The following is a 13,572-nucleotide window of genomic DNA, read 5'->3' on the forward strand; positions in this document are numbered from 1 at the left end:
CTTTTCTCTCTTAAGGAAGTTTTCACTCATTTGGCACACAGAAAACCAACCTTCTATCTTTATTCAGAAACATTGTTTTCTGGAAGTTTGTATTCCTGACAAAAAGCACAGTGTCTTGAACATACTAGATACGGAAGGCTATTGACAATTTTGATGGCCATGGCAGTAATACTTTATGAGGAGCTGTTGACCAGCTGTATTAAATTAAAGGGTCTAATTTATGGCATGAGGGTTTTTTTTTTTTTACAGTGCTACACAAGTGCTGTAGTGCTTCAAAGGAATTTAAAATTGAATTGTGTTTGATTGCCGAATATATTTCCACAGTAAATCTTCAGGCAAGTGATAGAGTGTCAGCTAATGATGGAATCGTGGTCATACTTTGAGCTTGTATCTTGATGGACTTAGGAAAGTCCTCTCTAGATGTTTTGTGACTTTTCCTGTCCTTTCCAAAGGAAGTATTTGTCCTTTATTAGGCACAACATCACATGAACTACCTCTTCTCCCACTATATCTTCTAATGGATTATATAGGGCTTCTCAGTTAAGAAAACCTAATGAATCTGATTGTCTCATCCCATCCAAATAGAAACATCAACTTCAAATATATCTATTCCCTGATTTCAGTGCTTAAGTTTTATTACAGAAAGTGTGTATGTGTGTGTTTGTGTGTGTAGGAAAAGGGAGTAGTTAAGTCAAGACATAGCCAAATAGATCACTGACTTAAAAACTATGCTGAATGGTAAACTTGATATTATTTTTTCTTTTTATGATTGCAAAGTAAATATATTCTGCATAATTGATCTACACAGTATCTTCTTGGAGCAACGTTCTCATAAGAAAGATCTCTCAAAATGAGCACTAAACTCAGAGAGCAAAAATAAAGAAGGGGAAGGAGGGCCTGCCTCTTGGGTCAGCTGACACAGGGAAGGAGAGAGTTGAGCAGCCTCTCCAGGAGGCCATTGGAAGTGATTACTGTGGGGAAGTTTAAAATAAACACTTTGGAGAAAATTAAGGCCTGGTTTATCTCAGTTACTTGCCTTCAGGGATTATGGGCATCTGATAGCACCCCATGAAATTCTCATTTTAGAGTCACAAGGACTATTTTAAGCAACTCTAGAACAAAATAAGTGGAGTTCAATCTTTGTACATAATAGTAATGCTTAATTACTGAGTGACAGGTAACACTGGAACACATATCAGTTCACCTCTGACCACAAAATTTATTTTTATAGAAAGTAGAACAAGAGGAAGAAAATTGTAGACTGAGAATGGAGAAACATTGCTTTTCACTAAGGTTAATTAAAAAGGTAAATATTATCTTTTAGCATGGATGTTTTCAGTCAGTATTAATTCCAAGCGTATGTTTTCTGGAAATTTTTAAGATCTTCAGTTCAGTTCAGTCGCTCAGTAGTGTCCAAGTCTTTGTGACCCCACGAATCACAGCATGCCAGGCCTCCCTGTCCATCACCAACTCCCCAAGTTTACTCAAACTCATGTCCATCAAGTTGGTGATGCCATCCAGCCATCTCGTCCTCTGTCATCCCCTTCTCCTCCTGCCCCCAATCCCTCCCAGCATCAGAGTCTTTTCCAATGAGTCAACTCTTTGCATCAGGTGATCAAAGTATTGGAGTTTCAGCTTCAACATCAGTCCTTCCAATGAACACCCAGGACTGATCTCCTTTAGGATGGACTGGTTGGATCTCCTTGCAGTCCAAGGGACTCTCAAGAGTCTTCTCCAACACTACAGTTCAAAAGCATCAATTCTTCAGTGCTCAGCTTTCTTCACAGTCCAACTCTCACATCCATACATGACCACTGGAAAAACCATAGTCTTGACTAGACGGACCTTTGTTGGCAAAGTAATGTCTCTGCTTTTGAATATGCTATCTAGGTTGGTCATAACTTTCCTTCCAAGGAGTAAGCGTCTTTTAATTTCATGGCTGCAGTCACCATCTGCAGTGATTTTGGAGCCCAGAAAAATAAAGTCTGACACTGTTTCCACTGTTTCCCCATCTATTTGCCATGAAGTGATGGGACCAGATGCAATGATCTTAGTTTTCTGAATGTTGAGCTGTAAGCCAACTTTTTCACTCTCCTCTTTCACTTTCGTCAAAAGGCTTTTTAGTTGCTCTTCACTTGCTGCCATAAGGGTGGTGTCATCTGCATATCTGAGGTTATTGATATTTCTCCTGGCAATCTTCATTCCAGCTTCTGCTTCCTCCAGCCCAGCATTTCTCATGATGTACTCTGCATATAAGTTAAATAAGCAGGGTGACAATATACAGCCTTGACATACTCCTTTTCCTATTTGGAACCAGTCTGTTGTTCCATGTCCAGTTCTAACTGTTGCTTCCTGACCTTTTAAGATCTTAGAAACCCATTTTTCATTTTAATATAGTCTTCATTTTTGGTAGCTCAGACAATAAAGAATCTGTCTGCAATGCCAGAGACCTGGGTTCGATCCCTCGGTTGTGTAGATCCCCTGGAGAAGGGAATGGCTGTTCACTCCAGTAATCTTGCATGGAGAATTCTATGGACAGAGGAGTCTGGCGGTCCCCAGTCCATGGGGTCACAAAGAGTTGGACATGACTGAAGGGCTAATACTTTTACTTTCTTTTTTTCCCAAAATTAATAAAATATTTTTTTAAATTGTTTAATTTTCTCTTGCATAAAATATTTACCTTTAGATTTTTTTCAGAGAAACTGAATGTTAATGTAAAACATATCCCAGCTACTGTGAAATTGAAAAGTACCATGTTAAGCTCTTTTATGTCTCTCAGACATATTTCTGTTAAAAATCACACCAGTGAGATTACTGGGTATGCATTGGGTAGGTTTATTAGACAATTTATTTTTTTTCCTTTTTGTTGTTTAGAAATAGGGTATGTATGTTTGGTGTATTTTCTAATCCCAAATGCAAACTGAACCAAAGTATATCTAGACATTTTGTACGCGTTAGACTCAGTGTGAACGTCATCCAAATACTGTCATTGAGCCCAAAGTCACCATAGAGTGTTAATATCACATAGTTCTGAATTGCTGAAAAGTAATATTGCGTGGAAATACTGTGTGCAGTTTTTCATAAGCTTTTTCATCCAAAAAATGTGGCTGTGATTAAATACTTGTAAGCAAAGAGTCATGTAATGAAAAAAATTTACATACATATGAAATAAGCATACTGATTCCCAGGCATGAAACAAAGAATATCATCTGTTTCTTTGTATCAAGAATTTCTTTTTAAACAATCAAGATACCAGATAGTGATTTTGAAATGTAGACTTGCCTATAAACATATTTTCAATTCAATATCTTTTCATTTATTTGTAGAATGCAACATTATTTTTTCAAAACACTGCATTGATCTCTGCAAACTTTATGTTAATCTCAGGAGACACACTGACTGGCAAAGTACTAAAGTTGCTTCTAATTTGATTTTTCCCTGGCACATTCTAAAGCTTTGTTCAGCCTTTATGGGGTGTGTTTTTTAGAACAGACTTCTACTTTCAATGATAACATGTTCACTAATCACAATACAATATGTAATAAATAGGATAATATTTTTGTAAGGAATTTTTTCATTATTTATATTTCTTCATGCATATCCAAAATGTGTAAACATCTGTACCATATATTAGGTCCATGGACATGAATGAAAGAAACAAAAGGAAAGCATCCAGGAAAATGGCATATACTCTCTGTACTTTTGACATTTTAACGGGAGATATTAATAAGGAGAACTCTATCTCTGGCACACACCTGTGGGTTGAGTTCAGCTGTTATTATGGGATTCTGGTCCCACAAGAGATAAAACTTATGAGCAGAATGAAGCGTTTGGTACCAAAGATTGGATCTCTGAGAGCAAAGGAGCAGGTCGGTGGCGGCAAAGCTGCACTATGTAATATAAGAAGCCTCTACAAGCTCTTTCATGAGTTTTTTTTTTTTTTTTAATTTTATTTTATTTTTAAACATTACATAATTGTATTAGTTTTGCCAAATGTGATCTATTTAGGCATTGTCCTCCTCTGACATATGAAACTTGGGTGCCAATGACAAGAAGGAAAATTGTGTAAGGTGTAGGAAGAAAATTCAATTTGCGTTACATGATGGCAGTGCTAAGTCACTTCAGTCATTTCCGACTGTTTGCGACCCCATAGACTGTAGCCTGCCAGGCTCCTCTATCCATGGGATTCTCCAGGCAAGAATACCCAGAGTGGGTTGCCATGCCCTCCTCCAGGGGATCTTCCTGACCCAGGGATTGAACCCATGTCGCTTGTGTCTCTTGCATTGGCAGGCAGGTTCTTTACTACCAGTGCCACCCAGGAAGAGGATATATGATGGACATTTGTAGAATATTTCTATGAGTTTTGAACTTTAAATGTTGACTGCTTTCACTGTGAGTATGATAGAAATATTCTTGAAATTGAATTTTCTTCCTACACCTTACACAATTTTCCTTCTTGTCATTGGCACCCAGGTTTCATATGTCAGAGGAGGACAATGCCTAAATAGATCACATTTGCCCAATGCCAGTAGGCTTGACTCTAAGTGCTATTTTCTAATAGATTGTGATTGTGATAAAACTAACTCATCCAAGTAAAACTTTGCCAGGTTTGCTGGAAGCTTTGAAGAATAGTTTGCTTTTCATCCTTTGCCTCTACAAGATCATCATCTTTTATGTTTCCTCAAGGATTTGAGATCCAAGGAGATTCTGGGCAGGGGCTGGGGGGAGACTTGAATTGAGACACTGAAAAGTTGTCTATCTGTGGATGGGGTGGATGATAGCTCTGCAGTGAGGCTGACGGGGAGAGAGAGGAAGAGCTTACAGTGTAGTGACTTAGCCTTTAGTGAAGCTAAAGAAAGAAAATACTTGAAACAACCCAGTGATATCCTAACTATGTTCATCAAAGTACATATATGGAAGTTGAGTCAAGTTACTTAAAATTTCCCTGAGGTTAAAAGAAAAAAAAACTATGTCCTGAAAGTTTATGAAGAATGTGGACATGTCTGACATGTCCACGTTCTTACTTCAGAAACTTTTATTTCACATAAACTTTTTCATATAAACTTATTTCACAGTACTTCTTGGGATATCCTTCATTTCATGGAGATATCTAGCAAGGTTCTTTTATGTGGAGCCCAGTATAAAAATGCTGTTGTACTGTACATGCATAACTAATGTACTAACAACCTTATCTTTATAGATAGAAATAATCCATAGGACATGTCACAGAATGGTTAGAAGCATGGGGCCAGAAGATATTTGGAATTAAATGAGCTCAAATGCCTTATATTTGATTGGAAGACACTAAGCCACAAACAAGGCAACAGATCACTTTGGGTCCTACAATAAGAGAGGATGATTGCTGGATACCAGCTCTCGACCTGGGCTCTCCAGACTCCCAGGCCAGGGCTTGCTCAGTTACCTGTGCTGGACGCAACAGGCTACGGCTGGAGTAGCTATTTCTCTAAACACAGATCTTACCATAACCCTTCCTAGGAACTATACTCCATAAAAATTAATTTAAAAAGTAAAAACAAAACTCTTTTTAAGCTCACTGGACCTCCTCAGGATAGTACCCATATTTAGTGCATGGCTTGTAAGGCTATGAAAAGCCAACCTAGGCAGTATATTAAAAAGCAGAGACATTACTTTGCCAACAAAGGTCCATCTAGTCAAAGCTATGGTTTTTCCAGTAGTCATGTATGCATTTGAGAATTGGACTATAAAGGAAGCTGAGCACTGAAGAATTGATGCTTTTGAACTATGGTGTTGGAGAAGACTCTTGCGAGTCCCTTAGACTGCAAGAAGATCCAACCCGTCCATCCTAAAGGAAATCAGTGTTGATTGTTCATTGGAAGGACTGATGCTGAAGCTGAAGCTCCAAAACTTTGGCCATCTGATGCAAAGAACTGACTCATTTGAAAAGACCCTGATGCTGGGAAAGATTGAAGGCAGAAGAAGAGAAGGACAGAGAATGAGATGGCTGGATGGCATCACCAGCTCAATGGACATGAGTTTGAGTAAACTCCAGGAGTTGGTGATGGACAGGGAGGCCTGGCATGCTGCAGTCCCTGGGGTCACAAAGAGTCGGACATGACTGAGCAACTGAACTGAACTGAACTGTAAGGCCATACCCATCTGGGTCCTTCTTGGACCGTAGTATGTTTGCCACCATCTGCCCACTGAGTCCTTTTTTGATTCCTCAAATGCTGCTTTGTGCAAGTATGTGTATTCTGGCCTTTCTCCACACACTTTTTCATTAGCCTAAAACACTCTTCCCTAACTCTTCTTATGGCTAGCCCTCCTGACCCTTTTGTGCTGTTACTTTCTAAGCCAGTTTCAATGCCCTGTCTGTGTATTTCCCCTCCTGAGAGCACAATCTAAGTTACATTGCTCATGTCTATATATTTCTCTGTTCCCTTCCAGATGTGACTGAAGATGGCATCTGTCCAATCATCCCTAGTCACCCAATGTTTCACACATAGTATGACATCTATAAATATGTCATGAACTTTGAGTGGATAAATTGAAGCAAAGCTTGGAATTGTTCTCTCTCTTGCTTATTTATCTCCAAGTGCTATTTTTTGATATCATTCCCCCCTTCTCAATATCTCCTCCAATCCATAACCCACCTGAATCTCCTCCACTCATGATTTCCACAGAATTTTCACCAAATTCTAGGTGTTCAGGTTATAGTTACAAGTGTGCTGACTTGTGGCAGGCACAGTTGTGATGAGTGACAGCCATTCCTTGCCTCAGCTTCTACATCTCTAAAATGCGGATAATAATAGTAACTACCTCATAAGTTTGGAGTGTGGACCCAATGAGATCAACCCATGAAAAGCTCCTGGCCTTGTATCCAGTACTGGGTCACTGACATTAAATGTAAACTATTATTATTTTCAGTCTAGAAACTCCCAGACCTCTACAGAAAAACTAAATGGGAATACATCTTTCTTGATGTAAAGTGAGTGCTGGCAAGTATCCTTAAGTATGATCTTACTTCCCTTTGTTTTGGCATTAAAATGGTTAGTTTGAGTGAAAATTGTATTTGCCTTTAAAAGAAGTTGGTAAACATCATTTGCAATCTACCTGAATCATGTCCATGGCATAACCTTTTTTTTTAACCTGTGACGTATGTACCCGTGACCTCTGCTCAGACCTAACTGCATTAAGACACCCAGGAGAAAGCGAAGTTTTCCAGTCCTAGACTCGTCCACCTCAGCCTAGACAGTGACCGCCTAAACTAAGCCAGCAACACTAGGGACTCACTCATCATCTGGGCCCCTGCGCATTGGCTTGGGGAGAAACCTGTGTCTGGTATCATTACCTGGTATCATTCACCTCCGTGTGGGGAGAAAAAGAGTGCATACTCATTAGCTTGCTTGAGAATACTGGACAAGTAGAGGCAAGTCTATCCCAGAACTGAATCTTATGTAAATAATGTTATTTTTCTGTCTTCTCAGACAGCTCAGCTCTCTCAAGCCAGCGGACTAGTTTCCCGACTTCCTTTTGGACCAGCTCTTACCAGCCCCCACCCGCACCCTGTCTGGGGGGCGTTCATCCTGACTTTCAGGTCACTGCACCCCCGGGCAACTTTACGGCCGCCGACCCCAGCCCCTGGCCGGGACACGGGCTGCATCAAACTGGCTCTGCCCCTCCACCTCCAGTGTCGGAGTCCTGGCACTACCCGCTGGCATCTCAGGTGAGCCCGTCCTACGGGCACGTCCACGACGTGTACATGCGGCACCACCCCCCGCACGTGCATCACCGCCACCACCACCACCACCACCACCATCACCACCACCCTCCTGCGGGCTCCGCCCTGGATCCACCTTACGGGCCCCTGCTGATGCCCTCCGTACGTGCGGCCAGGATTGCCGCGCCCCCGTGTGACATCACAAAGACAGATCCAACGACAGTCACCACCGCTACCTCAGCGTGGGCCGGAGCCTTTCACGGAACCGTGGACTTAGTGCCTAGTGTGGGCTTTGATGCAGGTGAGCCCGGCGATTTCCTCCTTTCTATAGAACGAAGAAAAATGCCTGAAACGAATCACTGAGAATGGAGGGTGTTTTAAACATTATGAAGTATTTTTTTTTTCTCTTACAAGGAAAGTTAAGCTTTGTCCATATGGTTTTCAGTTCACCGTTTTGCAAGAATTCCTGCATTCCTGCAGAAACTGGTGTGACTACCTGAGAGAGGTCTCAGAGCTTTTTCTCCCATTTCTTAAGCTAGTAATCTGTGTATTTGAATTGGAATCTCTGGTATCTTATGTTTACAAAGATTTAAGCACATTGGTTAAATCTCCCATGTCTCCATACTCTCTAAGGGTGATGTGTAATGCCTGACAATTCAGATCTAGTATGTTTCAGTAATTTTCCCTTCTCCCTTTTTGTCAGATCTTATTTATGATTTATAAACCAAACTACTTTCTGAAATGCAATTCATGGAATATAATCATGGTCTTTGAAAAGAATTAGGAAATAAATTTTAAAGGAATGGATTTCTCTTCTCTTCCTACCCCTTTCGTTCCTCTTCATTTGTCTTTTGTTATTTCCCTCCTTCCTTCCCTTCTTTCCTTCCTCTTCCTCCTCTTTCCTTTCTCCCTCTCTCTTATTTTAAAGCATCAAACTTAAGACACTACTCCAAAATTTATATTTAACAGATTTGGGGAAAAAAATAACAGTAAGGGAAATATTTCTTCAAAGGACATTCAGCTCCTCTCTGGAATTCACTAGGTCTGAAAACCATGGTGTTAAATGCTTGAGCTTGGTTTTTTGAACAGACTACTTATATTAATAGTGTTATTTGTTCCAAGTTCAGAAAAATCACAAACATCAGAGGCTAAAAAACAAATCAAGTCAGTGATTATATCCCCAGAAACTACATTCTAAAGATAGCCACCACCACCTCTAATCCCAGGTTCTTTTCTGAGAATCCTTGTGAAAAATTAGGGCTTTCTTTCCAGAGGTTTAAGGAAACACACTTTTAAATTTTTTATAAGTTTTAATTATTTCCTTATTTTCCCTGGAAATGAGAAAACTCAGTCTTTTCATAGTGTTCCTTAGTTTTCCTCTTAGTGGTGGTGTTCAGTCACTGAGTCATGTCTGACTCTTTGCGACACTATGGACTGCAGCATGTAAGTTCCTCTGTCCTCCACTACCTCTCTGAGTTTCCTCAAATTCTTGTCCATTGAGTCAGTTATGCTAACCATATCATCTGCCACCCCCTACTCCTTTTGCCTTTGATCTTCACATCATAGGGTCTTTTCCAGTGTGTCAGCTCTTCCCACCAAGTAGCCAAAATATTGGAACCTTCAGCATCAGTCCTTCCTTATTCTTCATGTGTTGTTCAGTTGCTCAGTCATGTCCAACTCTTTGTGACTCCATGAACTGCAGCACACCAAGCTTTCCTGTCCTTTACTATCTCCTAGAGTTTGCTCAAACTCATATCCATTGAGTCAGTGATACTATTTAACCATCTCTGCTGCCTCCTTCTCCTCTTGTGCTGCATCTTTCAGATCATCAGAGTCTTTTCCAATGGGTTGGCTCTTTGCATCAGGTGGCAAAAGTGTTAGAACTTCAGCTTCAGCATCGGTCCTTCCAATGAGTATTCAGGGTTGATTTTCTTTAGGATTGACTGGCTTGAACTCCTTGCAGTCCAAGGGACTCTAAATTCTTCTCCAGCACAACAATTTGAAAGGATCAATTCTTTGGCACTCAGTCTTCTTTATGGTCTGGGCTTCCCAGGGAGCACTAGTCATAAAGAACCTGCCTGCCAATGCTGGAGACATAAAAGACAGGTTTGATCCCTGGATTGGGAAGATACCCTGAAGGAGGAAATGGCAATACACTCCAGTATTCTTGCCTAAAGAATTTCATGGACAGAGGAGCTTGGCAGGCTATAGGATCACAAAGAGTAGGACAAGACTGAAGCGACTTAGCACAGCACACACTTCTTTATGGTTCAACACTCACATCTAATCTGTACATGACTACTGGAAAAACCATAACTTTGATATATGGACCTTTGTTGGCAAAGTGATGTCTCTGCCTAGATTTTTGATATGTTGTCTAGATTTGTCATAGCTTTTCTTACAAGGAGCAAGTGTTTTTGAATTTCATCACTGCAGTCACTCTCCACAGTGATTTTGGAGCCCAAGAAAAACAATCTGTCATTGTTTCCATAGGTGTTTCCCCATCTATTTGCCATGAAGTGATGGGACCAGATGCCAAGATCATAGTTTTTCGAATGTTGAGTTTTAAGCCAGCTTTTTCACTCTTCTCTTTTACATTCATCAAGACACTATTTAGCTCCTCTTTCCTTTCTGCCATTAGCATGGGATCATCTGCACATCTGAGGTTGTTGATATTTCTCTCAGCAATCTTGATTCCAGCTGTGATTTATCCAGTCGGGCATTTCACATAATATACCCTGCATAATATACTCTGCATATAATGTATAGCCTTGATGTATTCCTTTCCCAATTTTGAACCAATTCATTGTTCCATGTCTGCTTCTATTACTTCTTGTCCTGCGTACAGGTTTCTCAGGAGGCGGGTAAGGTGATCTGATATTCCTGTCTCTTTAGTATATTCTTAGTGTACAGGATTTTAAATCTGAATGCCAATTCACAGCAGAGAACTCCACAGAGTAACAAATGCTCAGCATCCATTTATGTTCATCCTAACCTAAGTAGAACATCCTTATCTTGATTAACTGGTTCTCCACTAAGCTTTTCGATGTTGGTCATTGCCTAATGTCTCCAATCTCTGCTTCCTGTTTAGTCTTTGGGTTCAAGCTGCTTTTCTAAACTATCAGGCAAGAACTTGGTTCTTCCTCTATGTAAGAAGAGAATGTGATGCAGATAACCACCACAGGTTTGCCTCCATCCTTTGCCACATACTAGTAGTATGAACTCTTGAGTCATTCGATGCCTTGGGCCAGATAGAATGAGAGTCCCAGTGAGTTAGCTACCATCATTGGCAGCCAGTCTCTGGAGACTCTCAATTTCCCAGAACCTGTGTGGCCAAGGTTAGTAATGCTTTTAGAAGCAAAAGGAACATTCTCTTCTTTCTTAGTTTGGGCTGCTTCAGCAGAATACTATATACTGGGTGTGGTTAACAACAAATATTTAGTTCTCACAGTTAGTTCTCTGGGAAATCTAAGACCAAGATGCCAACACATTCAGTGTCTGGTGAGGGCCCACTTCCTGAATCATAGAGACTTTCTTTTCAATGTGTCCTCATTTGAGGTGGAAGGGACAAATGAGTTCTCTGCACTCTCATTTATAAGGACATTAATCACATTCATGAAGACTCTACCTTCATGACTTAATCTCCTTCTGAGGGCCTCACCTCTAAATACCATTACATTGAGGGATAAGATTTAACATGTGAACTTTTCAGGGATATAAGCTTTCCAGAAGTAGATGTGATTGCCTTTGCTTTCTGTTTCTGTCACTGATTACCTACTTTTGTACTTGTTAATTTTGATGTGAGCCTGATTCACTGACTCATTGTTTAGAATTTTGGCTTGAAATAATCTCTTTGGAATGAAAAGTCATCCTCCTACCTTCAGGAAGTAGGAGAAGATTTTCATTCTCTATAAAGAATCTAGAGAGAACCCATGTGGATATATTATATAATAGTTCTTAATGCTGAGCTATGAATTAATATGTATTGAGTATCCACTATATAAGATATTGCCAGAGATATTATATATATTTATATTATAATAAATATATATACTATATTAATTTATATATTATAATAAATAAAATATATAAATAACACATTTTATTATTATATATTATATAATAATATATTAAAATTTTATATATATATATATATAATTGCTTGTAATTCTTAAACTAAATCTAAGATGGATCTTCTCCAGTTCAGTTACTAATAAGGAAATGGCTCGGTTTTCCTATTTGAAAACATCTTCCTAAATCTCAAATGCCCAAGCTATATTTGACCCCAAATCTGCCCCAAACTAAGGCATTGCTGGGGTAGCATCTGCCTTTTTATGTAGGTGAATGAAACTATTGATTAAAACTGTTATATTAGACTGTAAATGATTAATATTAAGGAATGAAGATTTACCTATAGGACATATGTAGTGCTCCTCTTTGTCATTGTGGGTTTAGGATGATGATCATGAGTCATTCCTATCCATAAGTTTAACCCAGTTGAACAAAGACAAGGGAATCAAGAAGATAAAGGTAAAATCATAGCATAATTATCACCTGTGTGTGTTTAGTCACACAGTCGTGTCCGACTCTTTGTGACCCCATGGATTGTAGCTTGCCTGGCTCCTCTGTCCATGAGATTTTCCAGGCAAGAATATTTCCGTGGGTTGCCATTTCCTCCTTCAGAGGATCTGCTGACCCAGGGATCAAACCCACTGAGCCATTGCATCAGTACAAATTTAGGCCAAATTAGAGATCTTAAATTAGGCTTACTACTACAATTGAGCTTCCCAGAATCTTCATTTAAATTTAGATTCTGGTAGATCCCATCCTACTGAAATATTCTCTTCAAAGAAGAGTCCCGTAGACATCTTCCTTGTCACACAATTTAGAGCCTTGTTACTGTGAAAAGCGATAATGATTGGTCAGGTTTGCCACAGATAAGTATAAACCGAGGCATGCCTTACCTTACACAGGTAGCAGAAGGAGCATGCCTCTCCCTTCATGTGAGGTCTGACCCCAAAAAGAGAGGATGGAAGGGATGAAGCCTTCAGGACTCATTTTCCTCTCCTAAACTCAGGCATCATATCAAATATCGAATCTCTCTTCTTTTAGGAAGGGTTAGAAGTGTTTTCAGTCAGTTTCCCCAAGAAACAGACTCTAAGACACAATTTTGCTTGTAGAAAATTTGTGTAGTATTGTTCTCAGGACAACATCTTTGTACAATAAGAGAGAATTAACCAGGAGAAGTCTCACAATGAATAAGTTCAACTGAAACTTAGTGGATTCTACAGGGAGTTCTGGAGCTGGGATGACTTTTTAAAATTATCCTGCCTTAAGTCAAGGTGGATGGACTTTTATGTTCTCACTTTGATCAGTTACTGTGTGTATTTGCCCTTGGAAAAATAGTCAGTACATTAGGCAAGGTGGCCTTGTTCAGCTGAAGGCAATTCCCAGAGAGAGACAACTGAAGGCTCTATGCTGTGAACATCAAGAAAATGAATATCTCAACACAGGATACAGAGGGATCTGGCAGTCCCCAGTATCCGCAAAGAGGGACAACAGAAGGGCAGTAGCTGCTCTTCCGCTTATCTAAGTACTTGTTAAAGAACAGAAGTTTCTATATCATAACCCAAGCTGGAAAAGGTAAGATTGTTGAAAAGAAAGAGAGTCCCTGTACATAATCTGTGCAAGGTTGACCTAACCATGCCACGCAAAACAGCTCAGAACTCAACATCTATATCAGGTGGTTACTGAGCAGCTGTGAAAAGAGCCTGCATTCAGGTGATATAGGGATGAAACTTTCCAAAGTCTAGGTTCTTAGGCCACCAAAGTGTAGGTCATTTTCACATTAGGAGGCAAATAAACTAATCCAA

The 13,572-nt window shown here is 39.8% G+C and overlaps 1 protein-coding gene across 7 annotated transcripts in view; it reads left to right on the forward strand.

Annotated features, from left to right (window-relative positions):
- The window catches only part of VGLL3 (vestigial like family member 3), a 49,974-nt gene that overhangs the window by 16,187 nt on the left and 20,215 nt on the right, over positions 1-13,572 (forward strand). For 5 of the 7 annotated variants that reach the window (XM_086321735.1, XM_086321744.1, XM_086321766.1 and 2 more), the window contains exon 3: positions 7,467-8,000. The exons of the other annotated variants lie outside the window; for them this stretch is intronic. In XM_086321735.1, coding sequence (XP_086177861.1) covers positions 7,467-8,000 — 534 coding nt within the window. The remainder of the gene's footprint in view (positions 1-7,466; positions 8,001-13,572) is intronic. 7 annotated transcript variants of the gene reach the window in all.

Source organism: Bos grunniens, chromosome 1 (assembly GCF_055505025.1).
Source record: "Bos grunniens cultivar Pamir isolate PY7600 chromosome 1, Bosgru_T2T1.0, whole genome shotgun sequence".
NCBI classification, from domain to species: Eukaryota; Metazoa; Chordata; class Mammalia; order Artiodactyla; family Bovidae; genus Bos; species Bos grunniens.